Source organism: Neodiprion virginianus, chromosome 1 (assembly GCF_021901495.1).
Source record: "Neodiprion virginianus isolate iyNeoVirg1 chromosome 1, iyNeoVirg1.1, whole genome shotgun sequence".
Lineage (NCBI taxonomy): Eukaryota > Metazoa > Arthropoda > Insecta > Hymenoptera > Diprionidae > Neodiprion > Neodiprion virginianus.
The window spans coordinates 9,226,502-9,245,244 of NC_060877.1; the positions used below are offsets into that span (position 1 = coordinate 9,226,502).

General features: G+C 35.7%; 2 protein-coding genes across 6 annotated transcripts; one reads left to right on the top strand and one right to left on the bottom strand.

The window, feature by feature from the left end:
- Window positions 1–43: 43 nt before the first annotated feature.
- LOC124301769 (coronin-2B-like) lies at window positions 44–12,687 on the top strand. 5 transcript variants are annotated; one of them, XM_046757171.1, is made up of 11 exons: window positions 44–219; window positions 579–727; window positions 7,060–7,257; window positions 8,081–8,197; window positions 8,297–8,611; window positions 8,690–8,914; window positions 9,068–9,277; window positions 9,373–9,490; window positions 9,712–9,938; window positions 10,503–10,574; window positions 10,989–12,687. In XM_046757171.1, the coding sequence occupies exons 2-11, from the start codon at window positions 608–610 to the stop codon at window positions 11,181–11,183; spliced, it is 1,797 nt and encodes a 598-aa protein (XP_046613127.1). In that variant the 5' UTR covers window positions 44–219; window positions 579–607; the 3' UTR covers window positions 11,184–12,687. The 5 variants fall into 5 exon arrangements, with proteins under 5 accessions (XP_046613127.1, XP_046613146.1, XP_046613137.1 ...); XM_046757190.1 differs by lacking the exon at window positions 579–727 and adding an exon at window positions 5,712–5,922; XM_046757207.1 differs by lacking the exon at window positions 44–219 and adding an exon at window positions 5,712–5,922 and having other exon boundaries at window positions 589–727.
- Window positions 12,096–18,347, bottom strand: LOC124301851 (uncharacterized). Its single transcript, XM_046757364.1, has 4 exons — window positions 18,075–18,347; window positions 15,946–16,101; window positions 14,546–14,692; window positions 12,096–14,100 (listed from the first exon to the last, which is right to left on the bottom strand). Exons 1-4 carry the CDS (start codon window positions 18,139–18,141, stop codon window positions 13,886–13,888), a joined length of 585 nt encoding a protein of 194 aa, XP_046613320.1. The 5' UTR covers window positions 18,142–18,347; the 3' UTR covers window positions 12,096–13,885.
- Window positions 18,348–18,743: the final 396 nt, after the last annotated feature.

The window sequence follows — 18,743 nt, forward strand, 5'->3', positions numbered from 1 at the left end:
CGAGGGATGAATAAATATAAGCACTGAGCTCTGAATAACAGTCGACTAGCGGATCTGTGTACGAATTCTTTTCCACGGTTATATGAACAAGCGTGATTAAACAGCAGTTATCTCATCTCCCGCGTGTTGAAGTGCAAGTTATCAATACTGTATATCGTGAATGTTGAAATAGGAAATTTATATACATCGATGAAAATATTTTACGTTGAATCAGCAACGGTTTGTGTCAATTTCTTAATTTCTTGTATCCTTATAGGGAAATGTCAACCGTCCCATGTTGCGTAAAGTGTCAAGTGACGCTTGTCCACTTGCGAAGACATAAAAAATCGATAACAAAGCATGCTTGTTTCTTCTTACTGTTCGGTTTTCCGACACTGTCACGATACATTTATTACACTTATTGCCTAACCAGCGTGCGAGAACGCTAATTACTTCAATTGAAGTCATCGGCGTGTCAACACGGACAATTTATTCTCTCCGTTATTATTTAACGTCACGAAGCTTTACGTCAAACCCAGTATACAATATAATTAAGCGGCTCCACGCTATTTATTAAACCCGGCTTTCCTCTCTTATAGGAAGAAATATTTCAAAAAATATACGAGACATGCATCGGTTTAAGGAGAAGCTAAGCGATATGCTAGAACCCGAAGGAAAGGAAGATTCTCGCAACCCTCCAAACACTAACGCGATCGACATTCGAGCCTGTTATAAGCCTAGCGAACGAGTGAGAATATTTTCCCTACAGTACAAAAATTTTTCCTTTGCATTTCAGTTATTGCTATTACAATTTACTGCCGTCATTCAAATTACGTGATTATAGATAATTTTACAGCCTTCCGATCGATTATTTTCCGTTACATCTCTGCTTTGCTCCCGCGTTTTTCGCTTAAGCATGTGTATCACATTAGATTACATTTAATTCTAATCTCTCCCAAGTAATTTTCCAATTCAAAAGTGTAAACAGTTTTTTCACACCTGATTTCCTATCCGCTCCGTTTGCAGTGTTTAAATTGGTCATCAACTGTTTACACTGGTATGTACATATTTTGAAAGAAAAGCATGTGATCCGTAGGCAAATTTATATCAAGATTTATTGGTCAGTCGCAACGTCAATATTTTCCTTAAACTCTGTTTTGTAAGAAAACAAAAGCGAACAAAGTTTCATTCATAGCCTATGTCGACTTAAGTTTCACGAGGAACGTGGATAAACACCGACGGCTTTGGTACAATTTTACACGGTCGGTTGAACGAAAAAATCGATGTTTTAATCCAACCCAACGACGACTAAGAAATTTAGTAGCGTCGAGTCAAAAATGCAACGAATTTTTTTAATAAAAAAACTTTCTCCCTAGCTCGTAAGACTTTTACCACGGCGAGCAGCGAGTTGCAGAGGTCGATGACCTCTTATCTCTTCGTCACGTTTCGCCGGATACAATCGCGAATCATTTCCGCGTACGGGAATACTCGATGATCGGTTATACCGCAGACTGTGGTTTCACGTCTCGAACCAAAAGCGACTTGCAATAATTTTTTAACCACATTATTTCCCCAGAGAAAGAATCTGCGAGTATTCGCAATCAATCGCTCTAGATCCTGTGTAACTTAGACAAATAGGCCTAATTCTAGAAGCGATTATCGGGAGGAATAAAGATAACGTATTTCGGAGACGCGCCGCCTTGTCTGTTACAACGGAATATTCAATTAGCAGTGTTTTGTATTCGTCTTTGCAGCCTTGTTTCCATGCCTTATCGTATTCTACTATCATCGTAGGTGTATCATCGCCGTTGTTTCGTTCAATATAAAAGGTCATACTTCTCCGCATGAGCCGAGGTATTGTAAGGTGAATATAACGAATGTTCGAATTACGGCGACTTGCGCGCAAGTTTCCCATTCAGTGAATGACGTAACGTGTTTATGTACTGTATACATAATACATAGCTTTACATTAGACTTTAATCCATACCATGCCTACGCAGTTTTATCGACTCTTCGCAAAATTATGCTTAGCTGCTGTTCTCTCGTTCACTGTCTTCACTGTATTCTTCGTTCTGTTCTCATACTGTATGTATATGTTTCTCTAGTACACAAGTATGAGAAAATTGTGTATCAATATGTAATCACCTGTATTGCGTATGGTAAAAAAATCCGGTGTATCTTGTACGAATATTGTATATTTGCCATTTGTGTGAGATATTTATTAATCAACCATTTGAAAACGTTACATTCAGCAGTTTGATATTCAAATTCACGTCCTTCATCTCGCAGTGAAAACAATATCAGGCAAAATTTACCAATCGCAAAATTTTGCAGAGAAATCAAGTTTTATTTTTACTCTGATATTTTTTACAATTTGAGAAACAATTTTTCCGAAAAATATACGGGAAAAAGGGAAATTCCTTATATCGTTTGGAGGGGCATCCGAATTATCAAGAAAAATATGAAATTTATGAAATATTAATATTATGTAATAACTAATAGTTTTATATAAGGATGATAGATAATGTATCTATGTTATAGATATATTTCCTACTCGAGTTATGCATATTTTCGGATGTTAACGAGTATACTTGTGAAACCAAATTGTCTTGAGCTGATGTGCACGGTCCTTCCTCAATTTGAATTTTTCAAAACTCTAATAATGCGGCTAGCTTGTTATTTCTAATTTTGACTTATTTTCTACCATTTTTACAGCCGTAATTTGCAGACGCTAAAAAGAAGGTTCCATCATCTGTTTGCAAATTGAACTTGAAGCCATTCTGTATATTCATAGCTATGCATCATAACTACAAAAATTGTGGCATAAATTCTTGCTAAGTGCGTATACGCATTGAACGTACGATAAGACAGTCCTGTTTTTCGTCGATTATCTATTTCTAATTTGTATAACTCGAATGCTCGTTAATTGCGATTGAGATCATTGTAATTTCGTAGGTGAAAAAAAGCTGCCATACTCAATTTTTTCGATAAATATTTTCACTCCAATTACAATATTTAGTCTTACAATTTTGTAGAAAATATGTTTTCCAATAACAAGGCAGCGTAACAGTTGCAGATATTTTGCCACAATCCCGTTCTATTCATCTTCGCTACGATAAATTTTCGAATCGTTAAACTTTACGCAGGATAGAATCACCGAAGAAGAAGCCTCGGTACTCGGCGCTTCTCTATTTGCGGTTGACTTTAACTTTTGGGGTTTTGGGGTCCCGAGATTTGGCACGGTCTCAGATCTCGGGCATGATCTGCTACACTCCTTACACTTTGATTTTAAACGCGAGTACGATGCATGACCGATGAAGTCTGCACCGCACCTCCGCATCTTGAAGACCTCTTCGATCGCTTCGTTCTCCTTAAAACAATCGATATTATTCTGTATTCTCATATCCGATAAATCGGGGTATTCATTTGAAAATACACTACTCGTGATTAGATTTCTTTACGAACGTCGTGAGACTGAAAAACCTGGTAACAGCAAGAAAAAAAAATAAATAAATAAACTTACGAGTTTGCAGCTCTGAAATTGGGGATATTATATTTCATTACTTGTAACAAAGTTTTCGAATGACACAGTTATTTTTTTCCGTACGCGTTACGAAGTTTCACCGATGTTGTACGTATGCGTGACTGTGGCGATCTTTAATTTCGTCCGACAGTGCCTTTCCCTAATTCTAATCCAGACGAGGTCCTGTACTCCATTATTTTTACCGCTAAATTAATCAGTGATCCGATCGATGTTCCGACGCATACCAATAATTTATTAGATCAACAATGGCGACTCACGCTCAATTTTACCAGCGAGGAAGAATCAAAAGAAAAAAATAATAAAAACAATTCCCAATAAAATTGCGTATACGAGCTTCTTTCTTAAGATCGATTTACAGCCTGTCTCTTTAATAAAACATTATTTATTTTTATCGTTTTAAACATCGGTCTATATTTTTTTCTATCATTGTCTTTGTTAGTTTCTTCCTTCCTTTTTGTATCTATAGTCTCCCGAGGATACGCTTCACACGAAAAAAAAACGTGAAAATAATGGATCGTAGAGAAATCGTAATATAAGAGTCAATGATATAAAAATTAAACGCTGTATAAGATTGTTGTAAAATAAACGATGAACCAAATTTCAGGGCAAATGCCACTCGGAACGAAAGAATGAGTAAATTTAACTGTGTTTTCACCTTATGGAAAATGAATCGCTTTTCTCCCCACTATCGCGACTCACCTGGATAGCAGAGTATAGGTGCATAGACGTGTTGTACCTCGTCTAGGTGGTCGACTTCTTTCGTAATGTAATATCAACGTTCGGCTAAATTCAGTGAGGGCCCAGCACTCGTCGCGAGCGAATCTTTTCGATCGTTAAGTGAACATCCAATTTTTTTCACATCATAACGGCGACAAGCTCGTTAACATAAACAAGAAGTAAATAAATAAACGAATTAGCCGATTCGTTAACAAATAATTAAATATTATTCGATAAACGAACCTTGCGTCTTATCCTGGTTTATAACAATTAACGGTTAATTATACACGAGCTTCTGCTCGTACCGCAGAGTTATAATATAACGAGAAAGAAAGTATTACAACAAATAGCGTGAATGAAACTTCCAGGCAAATTTCTCGCTGAGGATATGGCTAATTAATTTGCTGTTCTAAACGCGGATCGTCGAATCGAGTGATCGAAGAAACAGCTGCTCGAAACTGTTTCAGGGAAAATATTGATTCGGTTCGTCTCAGATTCTCGTCCATTAAGTAATATATCTTCCCATATATCCCCATGTAGAATTGTTGCAACACCATTAAGGTATACCTCATATCAGTTTGTTTGATTGGGATTCTGGGAAGTGACAGCCGACTTTAACCAAACTGCTGCAGATTTTTACAGTCTTATCTGCAATGCCTTGCTATCATTATGATAAGAGGCAATTTAAAGAATTTCTCTGCTTATCTAATTTCCTTTATTTATGTACCTTGTATAGCGTGTAAGTGTTACGTGCAAACCGTTGTTTTTTTAACTTTAAGGTGGATGTACCTTAAATTGATGATTTTAATCACTTATTTTTTTTTTTTTACTTTGGTATATGTGACCACAATTATCGTCTGCCGAACTGAGCAGAGAATACTATTTATGGCAATGATGAATATTTTGAAGAATTCTGAAATTGGCCATTCGACCTCTTGCCTGCATCGATCAATGGTTACACAAATTTTTATAGAATTTTTCCGCGTTGCACAGATTTAAATTTGCGCAACGATTTAGCTGATTAAGATGAGAAATCAAGCTCCATTGGATGAATTACATTTGCGGCGCGAAACGTTTGATATCTTCATTACTTTCAATTCGAAAATTGGCTCATCGTCAGTTTCAAACTTATTGTTAGCTAAATTAATGACTTCCTCGATGCGGTCCTGCCTAATTTAATTGTTTCGCTTTTACATTTATTCTGCCTATTGTTCCTTGTAACAATCGAAAGTTAATATAAAAATCGGTAAAGTTATCAAGTGATAATCACTACCAGACAAACGATAATTGTGGTCATTGTTTCTGTAGAATTTTTCTTCCGATGTATACATATACATATTAAGTATATAGTTGTATGTATTATTGAAAGTATAATATAATGGTAAACATGTGATTTTTATTGGTACCTTTATATGATTTTATGTGTTTGTAGTTCTTCAGTAGTTTGTTTTTATTTTTCTGTTTCATGCAGTAAAAAATCGGGCAAAAAAAAAAACCGTATTCGAGAGAATTAAAAAGCGCATTGAGTTGATGTTGCATGGAATCGTCGTTCGTCGCCTATCTTCTACTCCCGCATCCTGTTCTTCTGTGTACAAATGAATAAATTATCACGAATGTTCGCTATTGCCACACTCGACTAAAGTGTTGCAGACAATTTGCCAAACATGACCAAAGACAAACAGGTGAGAAATAGTTGCAGTGCAATTGATATTATAGCATTTATTTTTTTATAGTATTACACTAATTTTTTATACACGTAGGATATAGTTATTCTTCTAATTGTCAATTGATCCTTATCGATTACTAGTTGTTCGATATCCTGGACAATATTGCGAGAGAGGAGATGATGAACAAAGAGACAATTTTAAATAATCCTGAACGGCATTTTTGTTTGATTATTCTTCTTTCTATTTTTTTTTTTTTCTTAACCAAGATGTACAAATAATCATATCCTTGAGAACATCGCTAAATTTGTGATATTGCTCTTACAATGGGTTTGACCTGCATATTCATCACAGATTCAGAAAAAGACGCAATTTATTCAAAGAGCGAATAAAAAATGTATACTTCAGTTTCCTGAAAGTTTTTATAATCTCATATTCATCATTTCAAACACGTAGCGTGTCAGAGTGAATTTTATTGTTGGTCGATGACGTAATGTAACGATCTCTTGCCGTGATATGTGGGTGTATGCATACCTATACCTATACATAAGAGTGTATAATAAATGAATAAAGAAATCGATTATTTGGCCGAAAAATTACGTAAATTACGAGTACCGTAATATTTGAATATTGATGAATGACAGTATCTAATTGGCAGCCGATCGTTTCAGGAGAGAAAATTAATTAGGTAATAAAGAGTCTTGTTGATGTTTTATGGCTATAGATGATAGAAAATGATTGTGCGGTTGAATATCCCGTGTAGAAAGTACAGTTACTTTTTTTTTTCGTTATAAGCTCAAGTCGCTGCATAATTGGTTGCGATATGTTATTTATCTATTTATTTTCATCATTTCAAATTCACATAATTTTTCTGCACTCTGAGCACGCGTGTAGAAATTTATTTATTTATTTATATATTACATACATATTTATGTACGTTCCGAAATTTCAATTCAACTTCACAGTATTCACACTGACGATCAGAGTGACCGAATTATTGCTTACGTGTTTGATTGGCCAATTAATTTGAGGCAAAGTTCAACGCATTACGATGAGCAACAATGTTGTTTAAACTATCAAACACGTATCCATGATCACGTTATTGTCTAGCTTTGTTTTGAATATGTTATGTACTTAATTCTATCCGATTTACAGGCCTGGTTTCGAGGAGTTCGGAGTAGTAAATTTCGGCACGTTTACGGAGTGCCGGCCAAGAGGGAAAAATGTTACGACAATGTCAAGATAACTAAAAATGCCCACGACTCGCAGTTTTGCGCAGTGAATCCGAAGTTTCTCGCTATCGTTACAGAAGTTGCCGGCGGCGGGGCTTTTCTTGTTTTGCCTCTCGACAACGTAAGATCAATAAATTTTGATATTCGATCTGAAGATTGAAATCATCTAGACTAAGTTTTTGGGAAAGGCGAGAATATTTTCTGATCTCACCTCTAAATGTACAAATTTTCAAAACTCTTTATCATACTCTTCAAATATTTTTTTCACGAAAATAATACTTTAAGGATTATTCGGAAAAAAAAGTTAAAACAAGGCCGATGTACTCCAATTTTTGAAAGTTGTATGAAATTAGACTGTCTAGAACTTTTTAAACAGTACAACATCTCTTCCTGAAGCATGCACCTATTATTTTACTCGCTTCACGAAATATGTGAAAGAATTCTACTTTCACTGAAGCCTTTTACACAATATTTCATGCTAATTAACACTTGCTTGGTATAAATTGACAACCAACCTTTTTTTTTTTTAACAACCATATCACTAAACATAGCTTCATTCTTTCTTTTCGTCATACTTTCATTTCGTTTTGTTTTCCATTGTTTATTCTCCTCAATATCATCATTGTACTTGAATCTCAACTACAACACTTTACCAGACAGAAGCTTTGACTGCATCTGTACACAGAATCATACCTTTCGACACATTTTATCTCGGAGCAACACTATATCATTCGTCATCCATTTTTTTTTCTCTAATCGTCATGCCAAGGAGAGTTTTTACCTGTGGAACCGTGTTCAACGTGAATAAATCTGCAAAAATGGATAGCTGGTATTGTTCTCTAAACAACAGAAACAGTCAAAATGATGTCGATTAGTCTGTATTAGTAAAAGACAATCCTCTGCAAATCATATTTCAAATATAATGCAAATCAAATACTCTACAGACTGGTCGACTAGATTTTAATGCAAGCAGAGTTACCGGGCACACTGGTCCAGTACTAGACATCAAATGGAATCCGTTCAACGACAACGTGATCGCGTCGTGCTCCGACGATTGCACGGTGAGTACTTTAGCTTAAAATTGACGCAGCTTCTCTTCCAAGAATCTTCCTCCTTGATCAACCTGTGTTCCTGACCAATTCGTTTAAAATGCTTCCCAGATCAAGTTGTGGCACATACCGGATGGAGGCCTCGGCAGAAATCTGACAGACTGGCTCGTCGAGCTGCAAGGTCACAAGCGTCGCGTGGCGTACATCGAGTGGCACCCAGTGGCTGAAAATGTATTATTCAGCGCTGGATTTGACCATCTCATAATAGTATGGGACATCAATAGTGGCGAAGCTGTTAATATAATAGACAGACATCCTGACGTGATTTACAGCATGTCATTGAACAGGGATGGCAGTCTATTGGCAACGACTTGTAAAGATAAAAAATTGAGAGTCTTCGAACCGAGGTCTGGGATAGTAGTTTCGGTATGTAAAATGTCTACTTAGAATCGATCTAACGACGGCTTTCAGAATGCAGATTATCTACTTGTACATTTATTTCAGGAAGGTGTATGCCATGCTGGAACAAAAGCAAGCAAAGTCGTGTTCCTCGGTAATTCCGGACGCCTCCTGACCACTGGATTCAGCAGACACTCCGACAGGCAATATGCTATTTGGAGTCAACACGATTTGTCGAGTCCTCTGGCTTGCGAGTCAATCGATTCTTCGAGCGGCGTAGTATTTCCCTTTTATGACCATGATACAAACATGGTGTATCTAGCTGGAAAGGTGATTACCATGTTTGGCGTGTCAGGTCTTGACAAGAGCGCAATAAATTCCACAACCATTATTTTTTCACGGCATCGATTTACGTTTAACAATAATCGAGTTATTCTCCAACGTATATTTTATATGAACATTACAATGGTGTGAATCTCGCAGGGTGATGGAAACATCAGATATTATGAGGTTGCAAACGAGGCACCTTGGCTACATTTTCTGAGCCAGTTTATATCTGGCAATCCTCAAAGGGGGTTGGGGCTGATGCCAAAGAGAGGCGTGACCACCTCTCTGTGTGAGGTTTTCAGATTTTATAAACTACACGCCACTCGAGGGATGTGCGAACCTATATCTATGATAGTTCCCCGGAAGGTAAGATTAGCATTTTTTTCATTATATCATTGTTATAAATTTATGCTGAATGTAACAATCAACTATTATTACATTCTCACTATCTTAATCTTCAGAGCGATCAGTTCCAAGAAGACTTATACCCGGACACTATTAGTACTACGCCTGCTTTGTCGGCTAAAGATTGGATTAGCGGAATGAACAGTGCTCCAAATCTGATTTCTTTAAAAACAGGTAAAGCATTCGCTCTTGTACAGTGCGATCAGATGTTACGACACAATATTTATGTAGTAAGGTGGGCTCTGATCTTTTTCAAGTCTATGCACCCCTTGTGAGTCATCTTACAAGTATCTTCGTACTTTTACCAAATAAAATCAAAAAAATAGTTGCGTACTAACAGTTGACATAATTATCGTTAAACTGTGTCACCTATTTGTTGATTTAATTTTTAATAGGCGGTAGCATCACAACCCATAAACCTCGGGCATATAAACCGAATCAAGGGCCTGCGGCAACCGACTTGAACACTAAAAAAAAGTTTGCCTTTCTGTCTACTGAGACAGTCCCAGATTACAGACCTGTCGAGTTGCACGATATGTCGGAAAAGAGTCAAAAGACTTCTAGCAATCAGAGTACAAAAATTCATCAGCTGCAGCAAAAATTCGGCAATGTTACAGTGCAGGTGAGTGAAAACGTATTCTTAATCGGTTGTTACATATTCAATTGTATGTTACTGTCATTAGTTTTGTTTTTGTTGTAATTGATTTGCTAAATACTTAAGTTGGGACAAACTTTAACCAGAATAATAATAAGAGTATTACAATATTATAATGTGACGGTAGAGAACGCAGTGTTGTTAAAAAATTTGTTTAATTTATCTCGAGTGGTTAGAATGTTCTGACGTTGATGTGCGTAATGTAATGTTACCTAACACAGTAAATTTACTATTCCAAATGTAACACAAGTATACATTATTTTGACGATCGAAACGCTTTTTGCTATTTTGAAAACATTTTAGTCGATCATCTTCTGACCTTTGGAATAGTAACAAAGTAATACATCAGATGATTCATTTTCTTTTTCTTTTTGTTTTTCACAATGCAAGCCGAGTTTACGTTTTCTTTCAAAAGTATTTCGAAAGCCGAATGTAAAATCCTTATTTTTCGCCGAGAGTATGGTAGTAGAATAAGAAAATACTATCAACGGTATACCTAACACACTAACACTTTGCATGGTCCACACCAAGCCAACGAGATGTAGTACTGAATTCCATGAGCTCGTGAACAAGTTTGGAAGTGTAACTAATTATTACCGAAAGGTACGTTCACGTGTCTTTATTTTTTGGTCCGATGTTTTATTTACTATTTGTTTTGGCTACTTCATTCATTCATTCTCTGGTGAGGGTACTTTTGTATGTTACTACCAATTGCAACGTTTGGCCAGTATGACGTCTCCATCTTCGGTGGAAATTAAATAATAATATTTCACTTGTAGCTTTTTAACTAACATATAGTATATTAGTGTAATGCTTTTCAACCGCGTATACCTTGATCACTCAATAAATTTTATCGCTGCAATGTATACTGTTTGTACATTGTTGTACATAGATGTTACACTATTTGTGATTAGGGGAAAAAATATAATTCAAAAGAGAGAATTCAAATGGCACTCGAGCTTCTAACAACAAGTCAGATTGGGATACACACTGATAATGGAATTTGTGTAATTATAGAACAATATTATGGCTTCTTCATTGAACGACAACAAAACAATCGGCATCACGGAACCTCCAATCAATGAATCCGAGTTGAGAGCTGCGTTTGCTCGACAAACCGATGAACTGAGATTAGTAAGACGACAGTTGGCCAACAGTCAGCTGAGGATCAAGGAGCTCGAAGAACAAGTAATCAAATTACAAAATCATTGAACAGGATTATCATTAACAGTGGTTGAGTAGCAAAGTACTTCTGTTCCTAATTAATGCTTGTCGCTAAAAGGTGTCGTGTACGTGGCCATTTCGAGTGAAAAATCACCATAAGTTTGTGTTACGTAAAACTTGTGATTCTCCTTTAATTCCATACAATAAATTGCAATTTTTTTTTTTTTTTCTTCAAATTCACTTTTAAACGTTGGCGTTGTCGTATGATACTTGGAATACTGAACATACTCTTAGTTTTTCAAAACATGTGCTATTTAATCGCACAGTCTCTATAAAAATTGCCTTTTCATAGATGAATTCAATCATTTCCCAGCTGTTCGAACTTTGAATAAACGAATGTGTGGAAATGATCTTGAATTTGAATCATTTTGAATCATATCTAAATACATATGCCTATGTAAGCTATTCAGTATTACAGTTGGATGGATATTTGTCGTGAAATTTGACTTATGAACTTGTATTGACCATTTTAATATTATACGTTGAACAAGCAATCAATATGAAACTGTTAATGAAAATATGCCTATTAAATAGAGCAAACTAGTGATGAATTTGTAATTATATATCATAATTACTAAAATACATACAGTACATAGATATACCTTTGAAAATGAAATATTTTAATCAATTGGTACAAACTTTTGAAAATAGGAGCCATCAATGATGTGAAAAATTTTCCTAGCACTATTAGTCAAATAGTCTACAGCTTTTGCTATTTATGCAATATCCGTATAATCTATTTATATCGTGCCTTTGCCAAAACTGGGTTCAAACTTTGCCTTCAATGATTTTCTTCGAATTTTTCTCACAGCTTTTTCTGAACTTAATAGAAATGTGTGTCAGAATATTACGAATGCAAGAAAAGGTTTTCTCCAAGTTCAATTCGCGTAGCCGAAAATATAAAATTCTCATAATAACGTTTTAATTTGATTACAATAATAAATACATTTTGCAAAAGTACAGTAGATTCTTGCGAACAAAATTATATAATCATAAGTGCCTATTATAATCATCAGAGTATAAGTTTAAAAATTCAGATACACGATTGACAGAACTGACAAATTTTTAATTTTTTTCTCAATACAAACGAAACGTTTAATTATTAACATTAGTAATATTTTTTTTTAATATTTTTTTTTTAAGCAGAATATAATGCTATCTGCACCTATACTTTATTTGATGTTAGATGTGCGTTGTATTACTAAATGATTAGCTATAGCCTTAAGATTAATTTTGGTCATTCAATGATCGTGTTTAATTTGTACCGCGAATGTATTACTTAGAACACAAAATTGTAACCTATCTCGGCGTATGTCTTGTATGCTTGACAAAATCAGCGCTCGGCAAAGCTGAGTGTAAGATGTAAAATTTGGGAGTTTTGTAAGGTAACAAAATAAGAAGAAGAAAAAAGAAACGGGAAACGATTAAGTGGAGAAACAGTTTGACGAAATTATAACTAGGACGCAGCTATTTTCTCAGACAAGGAAAGTTTTCGGAAGAAAAAAAATAATATGTTTGATAAAACAATACTTTGCGAAGTATGATTTACTGTTTTTGCTTAACAAGATTGCCTTACATATGCCAAAGATAGTATGCATAAATATTTTGCGTAGAAAACTAGGAAAGAACATGCACAAAAATTAGATATTATATCGTACAATATTATGTACTATGTACTTATTACGTACGGGAAATGAATTTTGGCAATTATGTATGTAGCTATACTATAATGTATATTATATAAATGTTCACTATTTGTACTTATTATAAGCAATGTAAGCAGAGAATTTTTTCTAATTTAGCCTGTAATTCAATAAAGAAAACAGAAAATACATCTCTGAATTTTTACGCAGTTCCATACGTATTTTCAATACAACTTATATAAAATTTCTCGGTCGAATTCGTGGGTATCGATACGCATATGATATTTCATTAATAATATCAAATAGGGTATGAATAAAATGATTATAAATAGTGGACGGATTATAAATCAGTTATTTCCGTTTTTAAAAAACGTTGTGACTTGCGAAATCTAGAGACTCACACATTTAATCTAACTATATTCTAAATCCTATATAATACATCGTCTTAGACAAGAGATTATTATTATATACTTACTAAATAAAATTCGAATATAAAATATATTAACATAACGTTTGTCATTAGAAAAGAGTACAGCTTGCGTTCATATAAGCAGTAACAATTTTTTTCCTTCTTTGTATGTATGCATAGAAATGAATGAATCAAAATAGCAATACATTATCGTTATCGATAAAATTATTAAATTATATTGCCCATCGCAGAAGCGTGTATAAAAAAATATCAAGTATAATTATAAAATCTACTAGCGATTCAAATTCCAGTACATTGGTTTATTATACATCTAATATACATCTCATGAAGTTATATTAACGGTTATTAAGGTATATACTATCATTATCAACTTATAAGTTTGAAGTGTATAAAATATCTTTTCATCCTGAGATTCAGCTCATCATATAATGCGTTTAACTATCAATCGTCGAATTCTACGTGTATTTTAATTTTAATTTTTTATGCCTCGAAATTTTCGAAAATTTTATCTACACGATTGGTAAATTCATATATTTCGTTATAAAATATTTTACTCTGTATTTTTTCTCGATTTTGTTCTTCCGGACTTTTGTAGACATATACTTACAACGGAATTATTACCTCCTGTATATCATCACGTAGCCGATAATGAAACTAGGAATTAAGAGAGAAATTATACTCGGTAATGCGGCGAGGGATGCCGGATTACATCCGTCACCGTTACAAGTGTAAACGCAAGTACGATATTCGAGCGTGTCGCCACGCTGTTGTACGTAATTGCAGTAGTTGCCCAGATCCAGTGACGAACAATATCTCTTCGTCCCAATTCCACCTGTTGAACGATCGTTATGCCATTAGTTTCATCACTTAACATTTCGAATTTCAGACAATAACAATATTTCACACATCTTTTTACATTCCTGTTTTGCGTACAAAATTTTTTTCGATACATGCCGAAATGACAAGCTCACATGCGTCAATTACTTTGTAAAACAATCATTTTTATAACATGAACGAAATGCACTGAATAACGAGAAAAATGATTTCGTGACATATTTCGTCACGGTGGTAAAGCAGAAAAAAAAACACAGGCAAGGAAAAGTTTGGACGGGGAATTTCAAAGAAACGGAATCATCTCTCGTTATAAGGCCGCTTCTTATAGACCAACTTGAATTTAATCGTGTTCTCTGATTTATTTTGCCAGAGTCCCGCGTTCGACCTGATAACTCGAGACGAAATGAAAGAAACAAAGAGGAAAGAGACTGTTTTCGAAGGACCTCCGTATCGTCCGACGGTCTTGACGCAGTAGCGGGCCTCGAAAACGTGACTGCAATTTTTCAACTGCAAAGCTTCTTTCACCAAGTCACCCTCCATGCATTCCCATTCCGAAGCTGATGCGCACTGATAGCAGTCTAGACCCAAGGCTTGATCGTTACCAAAAATTCAATTTCCGTTAGTGAAGAGGTACAGGTAGGTGCTTATGATCAATGGTATAGAGGCGAATTATAAACATAAACAGATACTCGATAATTTGCCGTCAGTCGCCTCTACGTCTCCGATGGGGGAAGCCAGTTGTAAGCTGATCGGGTGTAATTCCATTGTAATACACAAGTGTATAAATTACAAGTGCTACGATCATGTTAGTTTCTGATGTTAACGACGACCGTACACAGTGTTGGGTAGTAAGAGTATACGTTGTTAGTAACATTTTTCTAATCGTAAACATTCCTAACAATACGTGATATCGAAGGTAGTAACGTTAACGTTACGAAACGTCATGGAATAAATCGTTGGACAATTTTAGAACTACTTTCAAGGAGTTGGATTTTCGAAATACGAACATGTTTTCTTTGTTATGATTTACTAGCTGAATTTCAGATAATCCTGCGGCTGCGAAGTAACAATTTCCCTAAACATGTATCGTTAAAGTAACGTTAATAACTTCAACCTCATAACATTAATACAGTTTTAACAGCCTTGAAGATTTTACTTCTGGGCCATTCGCCGTTTCCTCGTAGTTCATCAGTGGTATGTGTAATCGTATATCGTTGGCAGTATGGAAGAACGTGACATCTTAACCGAGGTTAAAGTTTTCATTGATTTGGCACTGGAATTTTGGGTGCGTGAATTATACGAAGCATTTATTTCCAATAGATTCAATAATTGTTTCAATCATTTTCTCATCTATTTATCCTTGACAATGAATTCGACTTCGCGTGAAAGCTTCTGACCATTCTGTAAGCCCAGTGTAGGGATCTGTGTGAATATCATTCCAATTCCGTAATGTATACAATTTTTGTCTTCATTTCATAAATTGAAAAACCCAATGTAATTGACACATTAGAATTGAAGAATATTTGTTTGTTCGATTTTATGTGAAAGTTTCTGGTTCCTCATTGTGAAAGTTAAATAAATGAGAAAACGATTCAAACAATTATTTGATGTCACATTCTTCTGGCACAATCTGAGATATCACGATCTTCCATAGTGCCGTCGAAATGTACCCGTTAATTTGTTATTCTATAAATTACTTTACCGTTCTACCATTAACTATTATTAGTATTATAAGCATTATTAATTGGTGTTAGTACGGTTTATTGGATGTCATAAATTAATGTTAACCAGGGGAATTAGTTCCGATTATTTTGGTGCAATGCGAGGATCATTTTCGATTTACCCTCGAATCGTCCAATGTGCTTGATGCAGTATTGAGCACCGTAAACATTATCGCATGGCTCTGGTTGAATGTCGATGTCGCTCGTCAGAAACTCGTTGCACTGAAAGGGATGACCCGAATCCGTACCCAGGCATTGATAGCAATCAATTGCGTTCGCTGAATAACGTCACATAAAATTAAAAATAAATATTATAATCAATGACGAAATAATAATGAACTGAAATTGCGGTTTAGAGTATCCGCGGGCATATCCTTTAATAATCACGTTCAACGAGCTGTGAATGATTTACTAGTCTGATATCCTCGTCTTAATGGGAAAATGTATGAATAACTTAATCGCCAATTCGATTAACATTTAAATTGGGAATTTGGAGGTATTTCACAAACAAATTACATACGGCTGAAAATGTTAATCTTGTCTATGGACATTTTTCAAACCATATAACAGTGATGGCACCAAACCAAAGACCCTTGTCTTTTCGTTCAATACAGACCGCGCTGTCCGGATTAACACAGCCTAAATTCGTAGTGTTGTGGGTGCGTTTGATAATTAGCACGCGGTTAATTTCTCTCCCATACTATTGAGACATTCATTAAAAAATAGAAAAGTGTAACGTTCGATTTTCAAATTTCTTGGCTAACCACGAGATTAAAGTTAGTAACGTTATCGTAACGAAACATTGGGGAAAAATATCGCTAGTTTCTCAATTTTACAATGATTTCGAAGGAACAAAGATTTCGAAATGCGAGTATTTTTTGATTTATTAATGTTTACTGAAGTTCAGACAATTCCAAAGTGGCGAAATAACGGTTTATATGTTTATTCTTAGCATAAATCGTTACGATAATGTTACTAACTTCATTACGATGGGTATCCGCGAATTGGATTTCTTGCACGTAGATGTAATAATAAACCAATAATTGCGATCGAGATTGACTCGCGTAGCAGAACGTGGAATACGGATATTAAATTATAATCGCCCATATAGGCTACATGGCCCTGTATAGCTATCTTCGTTAAATCCCAGCCCGGTCCCATCGGTATTCGGCATTCAAAACCAATTAACCCTCTTGCGCTCCAGCTGAAATGTAATTACCGCAAAAACGATCTCTTCCCATCCCCAACTGTGACGAGGGCTTATACCGCATAGTAAATGGTTTGCTCGTTTATATACCAATTATGCACGTACATACATATCGGAAAATATTTTCGAGTATACAAGTCAGGAATTAAATTATGTGGCGATAATTGCTGACCGTGTAGTCAAGTACTCCGTACCTACGCACATTTTTTCGCTACGAATGGAACATGGAAACTCGAAGAAAGTTTTTCGCCATTTACGGTAGTTACTCAAACATGAGACGCAAGGGAAACGAAATCTATTTTTCAATTTTTAATATGTAATTCATTGCCAGAGTATAATGTACGATGATACTGAACTCTGGAGAAAGTGAAGCGTACGGTAGAATTCGTCATCTAAACTAAGACGGACGGTGGATTCATTGGTGTAATTCATTGCTCTTTGACCTCTTAACCACTCCGTAATCACATCACGGGGGGAGAAAATAACATTTTACAGCATGAGTACAAGACGCGTTAAAAGTACGCGTCGTGAGTAATTAGATGCCTGTTACGAACAAGCGGAATAGCTTGTCAATTTTTAATATAGAAAACAATCTTCAACGCAATTCCCGGATGGATTAATTCCATGAAGAACCATGCTTGCACGAATATTATTACACGGATATTGATACTTCGCGAAAAAGATCGACTAACTTTTTTGCAAAGTTTCCGATACGACCGATAGTTTTCGGGATTACAAACTGCTCTGCACGTTCCTTCTCAGGCGTTTCAATTTGCAACGATGCTTCATTGAATAGATACACTATGGAATGTTGCACAAATTTACGCCTTAACTTGCACAATCGACAAGAATTATGTTATAAATAAACATGTTGTACGGTACAAACGCGTATCCAAGTAATAACTTGGTCAGTATAAAAGTTGTAACGAAGCCCCGCCCAGTTGAAATACGTACCCTGCGGTAGTTATATTCATACAAGTTGAGTGATTCAGGCACGCCAGCGTTTGTTACATGTGTAGGTGAAATACGAGTAGTTTAACTCACCTAATTCAAGATACGCCACAAAGAGTGCGACTATTATCAAGCATCTCTCTTTGCGCGAACTTCCCATCTTTCGTCGTTTTTTGTTTTTTTTTAAATTTTGAATTCCTTCCTCGAGCACAACGTTCTTTCGCGAGGAAACTGTCGGATCGTCTCAACGAAGACACAACGATACTTCACACCGCAGCGACATCCACCTTCACCTGCCGTTTCTTTCAGGTGAAAACGGAGAGTCGAATGCCCCTGTGGCGTGTCGAGTCGAGCGCCGATGTACCGTTGGTGTTTTGACGGTAGGCGCCAATGTTAGAATTAAAGAGGGGGAAGGATTCACGTCGTGACCAATCCGCGGGCTTTGGCGGGAATGCGAGCGGCTCGGATATTTGAATTCCTGCGATAAATTCCCGCGGGAAATTGCTCTCGGTTCAATTAGAATTCGCGTTCGTTCTGACCTCCCGGAGTTTTTCAAATTATCTTCGAAGAAAATTACTGGAATTTTCTATTCCACTTGCGTGCAAGAAAATTCTACGATTTATCGAGATTATTCGCATATCTAGAACTCGATATCGCGAGGCGGAAGCTTGGAAAGGGAGAGATTGAACAAAAATAAATTGATGTATAATTGCGGTATACAATCTTTGTATTATGTGTAATTTTGAATTTTCTGTATGCGAC

What these genes read in the sequence shown, in the direction of transcription:
- LOC124301769 (XM_046757171.1), top strand. Translation starts at nt 608, where the DNA reads ATGCATCGGTTTAAGGAGAAGCTAAGCGATATGCTAGAACCCGAAGGA. An exon ending in GTTATAAGCCTAGCGAACGA is followed by an intron (nt 728 to 7,059) that starts GTGAGAATATTT and finishes TCCGATTTACAG; the next exon opens with GCCTGGTTTCGAGGAGTTCG. An exon ending in TCTGATTTCTTTAAAAACAG is followed by an intron (nt 9,491 to 9,711) that starts GTAAAGCATTCG and finishes AATTTTTAATAG; the next exon opens with GCGGTAGCATCACAACCCAT.
- LOC124301851 (XM_046757364.1), bottom strand. Translation starts at nt 18,141, where the DNA reads ATGGGAAGTTCGCGCAAAGAGAGATGCTTGATAATAGTCGCACTCTTT. An exon ending in TGTGGCGTATCTTGAATTAG is followed by an intron (nt 16,102 to 18,074) that starts GTGAGTTAAACT and finishes GACGTTATTCAG; the next exon opens with CGAACGCAATTGATTGCTAT. An exon ending in GACCGTCGGACGATACGGAG is followed by an intron (nt 14,101 to 14,545) that starts GTCCTTCGAAAA and finishes ATCGTTCAACAG; the next exon opens with GTGGAATTGGGACGAAGAGA.